This window comes from Mus pahari, chromosome 12 (assembly GCF_900095145.1).
Source record: "Mus pahari chromosome 12, PAHARI_EIJ_v1.1, whole genome shotgun sequence".
Lineage (NCBI taxonomy): Eukaryota > Metazoa > Chordata > Mammalia > Rodentia > Muridae > Mus > Mus pahari.
In genome coordinates this window covers 42913901-42922712 of record NC_034601.1, presented here as the reverse complement: position 1 = coordinate 42922712, position 8812 = coordinate 42913901, and the positions used below count along the sequence as shown (strand labels likewise).

The following is an 8812-nucleotide window of genomic DNA, read 5'->3' as shown; positions in this document are numbered from 1 at the left end:
AAAAAGAAAAGAAAAGAAAAGAAAATTTTATTTTGAGCCAGGCAGTGGTGGTGCATGCCTTTAAGAGGCAGGTGGATTTCTGTGGATATCTGAGTTCCAGGGCAGCCTGGTCTACAGGGTGAGCTCCAGGACAGCCAGGGCTATACAGAGAAACCCTGTCTGGAAAAACCAAAAAAGAAAATTTTATATTTATTTATATATAAAGATAAAATTGCATTAAAATATTTCACTTCCTGAAAAAGTTGGAAATTATTGTCTACTGGACACATGTTATTGAGAGTCTGATTGAATCTAGAATTACCTAGTTAATAGGGCTCTATATGTATGCCTATGGAAGATTATCTTGACTGCGTTAAATGAGGTAGACAGCCCCTCCCACTGTGGGCACTGTGGGTCTGGACAATGTAAGAGGATAAAGGGCCTAAGTAGTAGAATGTATTCATTGCTTTCTGTCCTTGACTGCAGGTGCAATGTGACCAGCTTCAAGCTCCTGCGCCCTGATTTTCATGATAGACCACAGCCTTGAACTGTAAACCAAAACACACTCTTTTCTCTCATAAGCTCATTTTATCCAGGTATTTTCATTAATTAATGGCACAAGCCAAGATTCTAGTGTTTATTTGGAGAAAGAAGTGCAGAAAAATTCTAATGTATGCCTTGAAAGTTAATTTATTTGTAACTGTGTATGGTTAGCCAGACCAGACTGCTCTGGTCTCCGTGTCTACAGAACTTCCTCCCCCCACAGACACGGACACGCACTCTACTGAGAGTACTGCTAGTAACTAACAGACTTCCAGGTCCCTAGGCTTCTTTCCTGAAGCCTTGAGTTTTTAATCAAAGACAGTAGATTGGAAGCCACACATCCTGTCCCCACCCCACCCCACTTTCCCGCTGGGCTGAAGGAGACTGCTCTGACACACCACCCTTCTTTCTCAGAAATATTAAGACTCCAACTAGGCCACATATGTGCCTGATTCCTCTCTTCATAGCAGTCACCATTTGCCTCTTTGTAGTGGTATTAGGGCCTGAACTTTCTTCAGAGCCCTGTCATTCTGTCCTCTGCCTGTCTGTCCCCAACATCTTATCACACTGTTTCTTGAGCCCAGATCTGAGCCAGAAAGATTTTAGTATCATTACCGGCATCAAGGCCTGGGTTAGGCGGTTTACCCAAGGTGAGTTAGCAAAGCAAACCATTAGGAGGAAAATCCAGCCACAGGCTCTTTCCACAGAGCTTGTTCCTGCCCCTCACCCTGTCACTCACCAGCTGAAGTTTCTGCAGCAGCAAGGCTAGCTTTGCACGGAGATCATTGAGTTTTTCCTCAGTCCTCTTCCTTTTCAGTTCACACTGTCCCAGAAAAAATTCATTGAGTAAGCCCCTTCTGTTTGCCTCATAGACAATGGACTGCATTTTCCTCTTGAGTCTTCTCTCATACTGAGCCATGTAGATATTCTGGATCTGTGAAGGTTTTTAAAGAACACAAGGACATTTTTAACGACATTATTATTTCCTCATAATATCACAAAGCAATTTCACATTCCAACTCTGTACACACCGGCTAAGACTTGACCCCAATGCTTGAACGTACTCTCTGATGGAGAGGAAGAAGGAGGAAGGGAAAGCATGCAGAAGGACTTATCACAGAAGGCATGGAGAGGCACAGAGAGGGGAGTGTAATGACCTTGGCTTTGGAATCAAGAAGAAACCTTGTGAAGGGTGAATTTGTTCTCCCCCTCAGTGGTATAACATCATCTCAAGGAGCAGTACCACAGGCACTGGCAGATGGCCAGTTACGTGGAACATCTCGGTGATGACCCATAGCTGTAACTCAGATCTGTACTATTCAGAGCACAGAGGCTGCAGAATAGGGAACTCTGCTCTTGGGACCTTTTTTGTGTGTTTAATATTACTTCCTTTTAAATCCTGATGTAAAGAATATTGAAAGGCCCCCAAAGCCCCTCAAGGATTTAGGGTCTTCCACAGGCTCCTCTTACATGTTAGAATGGTATTACTTACTCGTATCAATATTTTGAGAGGACCAGGAGGAATTCTGAGAAAACAGATACAGGGCAATCCCCACTTTGATAAACATTTAAATGTTTCTATCTTAAGATTTCTGGGTTGGAGTGCTGGTTGGGTAGCAGGGAACTGTAAGACAGGCCTGCACACACACACACACACACACACACACATACACACACACGCGCACACCATACATGCACACGCGTACACACACTTCATGGCCCTCACGTGTGCAAAGTTCCTCCATACCATCTATAACATCTGCCGGCCATGCTGCTTTCATGAGTTGCTCGTCTATAAAACCCAATGTGCAAACCCTCACCTGCCCATAGCTCTATTTCCTGAACATTTTACTAACAACTTCCTAAGTCAAGGCATTGAACTTCATTATTAGTGATACAAAGATACATAAGGCTGACTTTGCCCTCAGGCATGTCTTAGTTGGCAGCAATGAGGTAGTGCAATTATTCAAGAATTATATCTGCTGTGAGGAAGAGTTCCAGCTACCAGCTGGCCCTGTGTTGCAGTGGAGAGGATGTGAATCCTTTGAATTGAATAGCATTATGTTTCACCATACTAGAGAAATGGAATAAGCTTGGGCAACCATTAACAGATGAGTGGCTGGTTAATGAAAGTATATGCTGATACACTACAGAATTTATACGGCTGTAAAGAAAATGAAGTTATAAAAAAAAAAAAAGAAAATGAAGTTATGACATTTACGGGATGGGGGTGGGAACTAGTAAGCACACATTGAGGTGACTTAGGCTCAGAAAGACAAACAACATGTTTTCTCTTGTATTCTGTGTATTTGGGTGGGAGCAAATATGGGTAAAGGTGAGAAACTAGAAAGGGGCTTGTGTGAAGGAACAAAAACAGAGAGTGGGGTAAAGGAAGCAGAGAAGACAGGGGAAAAGCAGTGGAGAATACTGGGGTAAAAGGTTATATGTGAAGTGTATATGTGCAGTGTATATGTGCAGTGTCTCTATGAGGGTATATTGCAGTGTTTGTGTGCAGGGTATATATGCAGGGTATATGTGCAGGGTATGTTGCAAGGTTTGTGTGAGGGTGTATGTGCAGGGTATATGTGCAGGGAAGTAAGGTGGAGCAGAGCATGGGGAGAATCAACCATAGTGAAGTATGTATGAAAATCCCATATGAAAGCTGGTAAAGCAACCGATACGTTAAAGCCTCGCCCTGCAGCACTGTGACCCGCTGCTTATGTTGGTAACTTTCCCTCCGATTACCTGTGGTTTTCATAAACTCAATTAAGACCAGTCTCTGAAAAAGCATCAGCAGAGCCGAGTGTGTGTGTGTGTGTGTGTGTGTGTGTGTGTGTGTGTGTGTGTATGCAGCACGCTGATGAGGAGACAAACTAGGAGGTTTGTTATGTAAACAAATCATAGATTTTTTTTTCAAAGCTAAAACTACCTGGGTGCTTGTTTAATTTTCTGTGATTCCTCAACAATTTCTGTTTTATTTTAGTCTTTCAAAGATTTGGAGATATTTCTTAAACTCTGAAAATTTCTATTTCTTGCTCAAACTAAAGTCCACTCCAGAGCTACATAAGCACTGGTTGTGGGAACATTTGCATTTTCAAATTCAAAAAGATGTTGCTTTGTTACATCTGATGGGCTACACATTAATCTAAGTCTTGATAAGGACAGAAAAACTTGATTTCCTTCCAAACCTAACATTTCAAAACACATATTATTTCCTCTTTGGAGGACAGGGTTGTTTAGACTTCAGGATATAAATAGCTTTATGGAAAGGAAGCTTACCTGGTTGAAACACGTTTTTAGCTTTTTGTTTATATTCTCTGGGCATCGCTCCAGCTGTTTTCATAAGCAATAACAGAAAAGGACATTAACTTTACAGAGTGATCTGTCTGGAATACAGTTAGAACACTGATGTTTCTAGTATAAAAAACCATCCAAGCTTAGAATCCACCAACACTGCTACTAGGCATCTTTTAAGCCTAATTAAGTTATTTAATGGAACTGACCTACCTGAATTTATTATTTTCTCTAAAGGAGTAAGGTAGCCTACATTAAGTAACAGACTCAACCTAGTTTAGCAGTCTGCAGACAGTACAAATCAAAGTGAAGGGAAATCAAACGACAAATATCCAAAATGCAGTGTGAAGAAGGCATATATTTGGGTAGAAATAGACTAGTAGTCACTGGTGTCTTGAGCAGGATTAGTTATATAGAGATTAGTTGATGTCGCCCAAAAAAGGCTCTTAGCAGAGAACACACCATGATCCAGGAATAAGGCCTCAGACATGGTAACATCCAGAATTCAAACAGAAAATAATTACTGTAAAGATGATGGGGTAGAGGTGGAGAAAACAAGGAAGTGGGCCATGAGGTCATGGATGCTATGCAAAGAAAAAGCACTCCGGGGAGAAAGTAGAAACCTGGGTTGAATGCTTCTGGAAGTCAGGTAAGAAAAAAACTACTGCACTTGGCCCAGAGCTCACTGGTGACCCCTACAGGAAGGACTTCAGTTAAGTAATGCAGTAGAAGCCAATGAGAAGCTGAGGTGAGAGAAGAAGGTGAAGAAATTAAATCCTGAATACATGGCACTTCTGTCCTATTAGTAACCTGTGTTCTTTTCACTCAGAGCCTTTCCTTGTGCACCTGCCAATCTTACAATCAATGCTGACCATGGTGGCCAAGAAGGGCCTCTCAGAGTCCTACCTGGAGTGCCTCTTCCCTGCACTGGCCTGGAACATGCACTCCTCACTTACCACCACCTCCACCTGGAGGGTACTAAACCCCCTAGATTTGAACTAAGGCCTGTATGAGAGTCACCCTCTGCATCTGAGGTAGCTGGCCAAAGTTGTCCCTCCCATCCTCCATGGATGGCACTGTCACCAAAAGGAGCTTTGGTGAATGCACTGTCTTCATCATTCCCCATGAGGTGTAGAAAGAGTAGTACCACCTCAGAGGGCTGAGCTACACAATCCTTAGTTCAGCATCTCAGTAACGGAGAATGAAATGAGAAACTCTATTTGGTAGGAGAAAGTTGTGGTGATCTGAATGAGAATGGCTTCTATGGGCTCAGGTTTGAATGCTTGGGTCCTCAGTTGGTGGAAAGGATTACGAGACACATCCTTGTTGGTGGAGATGTGTCCCTGGGGGTGGACTCTGAGGTATCCAAAATCTCATGCCATTCCCAGTTAGCTCTCTGTGCCTTGTGCTTATAGATTGGAGTGTGAGCTCTCAGTTACTGCTCTAATGCCACACTTGCTTCCCTGCTACCATGCTTTCCTTCATGATGGTCACGGTGACTGTCTCAGGCTCCAAGATCTCCTCCCTGCTTTGCCTGTCATGACAATGACTTCTCACGTACCTGGCATGGAATTTCTATGTCCAGTCACTGAAAGCCTTCCTACGCCCTCCTCTGTGTTCAAGCTGTTCTGTCAGTCACTTGGTTCCAAAATAGCCAGCTTACCTCAGGATTTGTTATGAGTTCTTCCACAGATGTGCACTCAAATTCAGATGATAGCTGAAACTCAGGAACAAAGTATAGAAGAATTTCCCTAAGAAGACAATGACAACAAAATCACAGTGTGCCCAGACAGGAGAGGCAGCGCCGCCCTTAAGAACAGAGTTTGTCTCTTGCGTGTTTAAATTCCTGGCAGAGATGGAAGCTAGTTCCTATTAAAGATTTTGTTTTCACCATTGACGTCTTCAGGAAACAGAGACTGGGGTTAGGAACTTGGGCGTGGTTATAAAAGGACAATAGGGAGGAGCCTCTCAGAGATGGAGATGTTCCGCATCTTGACTGTGTCAACACTAATACCTTGATTGTGGTTTTGTTCTGCAGTTTTTCAAGATTTTTCCATTATAAAGGCACACTTTCATTTTTATTATCTCTTTAAACCATACATTTTATTTTATTATTTATTTTAAAGTTAAAAGTTCATTAAAACAATAAAATGAAAGGAAAACCAAAGGAGAAAAAGAGGATAGGAAGGAAGGACAAGCATAGAGAGGACAGAATAGAGAGAAAGAGGGGGGCTGGTTATGGTCTATTGGGTAAAACAGAAGGGGGCTGGTGTTTGGATCCCCTGCATCCATATAACTAACTGCTGGGTAAGCATAGTAGGCACCTAAATCCCAGTGCTCCAGAGGCATCTGTACACACACACACACACACACACACACACACACACACACACACGCCACATACATGTCACAAACATGCAAACACACACAAAGGCATGCAGAATCGCAGACGCATCCCTGCTGGGGGGTGGGGGAACAGAGGGGAGACAGAGAGACGGAGACAGAGGCAGAAACAGAAGAGAATTTAAAAAGATTCAAAGATTCGCAATACCTAGAAATCTGCAACTACCATTCTAGGAAACCTCTGCACCTGTGTGAATATTCTTTTCTATAGAGAATTCAGTGTTGAAAGCTTCCTGGAGAAAAACTACTAGTGGCTCTATTCACTCTTTATTCAAGAACAAAGGTGTTTAATTACCCAAAGTAATACCTTCATTAGAGTTTGCAGGGCTAGTCTTGAAATTCATCAATAGACCCAGGTAGAAGCACAACCTTTAATCCTAACACTTGGGAAACTGAGGCAGGAAGATTGACTTCAAGGCCATCTTGAGCTGCATAACAAGACCGTGTCTCAAAGAAGAACAAAAAAGTACACATGGATCTTAGTTTTCCTAGATCATGGTGTCCCCTGGTCTGAAGGTCTTTTATTTTGCCAGAATATATCATATTTCTCTGTAATTAATTGTATTCATGATACATTTCATTTCTAGGAGAACATAGGATCTAGAAATGTATGTCCAGCACATCTGAAAGTTGTGCATGTTTTTTTTTTTTTTTTCTGATTCACTTACTTTGTTTAGCCTTTTGTGCCTTTCTAAAGCAAGTTGTGGCTAAATAGCTCCTCCTTTGGGAATTCTGTTCCACAGACTGACTAGACAGAAAGATAAGTGATACAATATAGAGTCTTTAAACACACACATAGACCTCATTTTTCTGCAAGATTAATTCACCCCTATCCACAGTCAGGCACAAAAAAGCAAAAGAATAACAAAAGTTTATACCTGTTAAGTTCTGATTATAACTATTTAACAGTTCTTAAAACTTCCTTCAATTACTGGCGTGGGTCCCTTTCTTCTACAGTATTCAAGGATGTTTTCTTTTGTTCCAGAGTTTATCATTTCTAACTCTCTAAGCCTATCCAATTTCAGGTTTCTTTAACCAGACACAGCCAGTCTATAATTCACTGGGGACCCCTAAAGGAGTTGTGCCTTCAAACATGCCAAAAAACACCCTAAGAATCAACGCTCAATATGAAGATTCTAGGCACTGATGAGTCTATGTGCTCACTAGGGAGATGGTTTCTGGGAAGGTTTAATATGCCATTGGTGGCTAACATAGAGGCAGATGCAGTTTAACGTCTTAATACGGTCAATCACATTACCTCCTTTTGATCACATGGAACTCGTTAAAATTAATAGTACCAGTGTTACATTGAAATGAAGAAAAAAAGACTAGTCACATGAAAAATAAGAAAGATGGTGAATCTGGAAAGAATGTTTATGTAACCAGAAAAAAAAGTTAAGTAAGAATACATTCAACCTCTGTTACAACACACTCAGGCAGATCTTTCCTAGCCTCTGTGGGAGTGCCCAGGAAGATATCCACCTATTTGTGGTTTTAATTCAAAATAATTCTTGGATGGATATCTAATATATTATAAAGACACAAAATAATAAACTATTATTATCAAGACACTCTACTTTATTTTCAGCAATGTACCAGGTTACTTGTTATGTAATCATACCCACACATTTTAATTGATCTTCACATATTATTCAGATATATACAGGTACACACACACACACACTATATATATATATATATATATATATATATATATATATACACACACACACACATATATATACATCCATATATATATGGATGTAATCGACAACACACTACCAAGTCTGAGTAACCTGTTGGTATATCCTGACTTTAATATCAGTAAATAAACCAGGCTAAATCTACAGTCAGTTAACTACAAAGCAAAGGGTAAGAAATAAATGATCCTCTGAAGAATGCTGTCAAAGGATGAAGCACTATAGGGAGAACTCATTCTTCAGATATTCGCTGGTGGGCTTAACAATATGACACCCATTTATCCATCTGCCCTATCCATCCACCCAAAGTCACTTGACTAGTGGCCTTTACAATCTTATAACATCTTTACACAGTTGCGTGTGCCCTCTTTCTGTCACCTTTCTAGATGACTGTAGGGTTGCCAACTCGGGCTCAATGGGTGCTTAACATATCTAATGAGGAACATAGTGCTAGCGGTTTACTGGCCCATCAACCTTGTCTTGTTAGATAAAATCAGGTGCCCTTAATCTCCTGGAGCTGGACTGCTGCTAGACCTGACTCCTGAAGGACAGGCTCTACATCCAAGTAAATAAATGTAGCCCTTTGGCCCCTAATGCTGCCACAGGGCTCTGTACAGCTACATAATAGACTCTATGTCTACAGTGGTTCTCCAGTCCTTTCACACACAGCACAGCACCTGGGTGTTAGCAGCGACCAAGGCTGGCTAAGGGAATTCATTCAGTTGCAAAGAAAATCAAGGCCTTAGGGGAATGTCTCTCCAGGGATCATAGGTTTTGTGTTCTTCTTGGCTCAAAGCCCCCTCACCTAACTCAGCAAGTCCTTGAACCCAGAAAAATTAATGGTGCCCACTAAGTGATCTGGACTCTTGCTCCTTTTTTTTGTTTTTGTTTTT

At 41.4% G+C, this 8812-nt stretch overlaps 1 protein-coding gene across 1 annotated transcript in view; it reads right to left on the bottom strand.

The window, feature by feature from the left end:
* Morc1 (MORC family CW-type zinc finger 1) overlaps nt 1-8812 on the bottom strand; it is a 181174-nt gene that overhangs the window by 1638 nt on the left and 170724 nt on the right. The window contains exons 24-26 of the mRNA XM_021209326.1: nt 5480-5567; nt 3802-3855; nt 1262-1456 (exon numbers count right to left, since the gene is read on the bottom strand). Coding sequence (XP_021064985.1) covers nt 1262-1456; nt 3802-3855; nt 5480-5567 — 337 coding nt within the window. The remainder of the gene's footprint in view (nt 1-1261; nt 1457-3801; nt 3856-5479; nt 5568-8812) is intronic.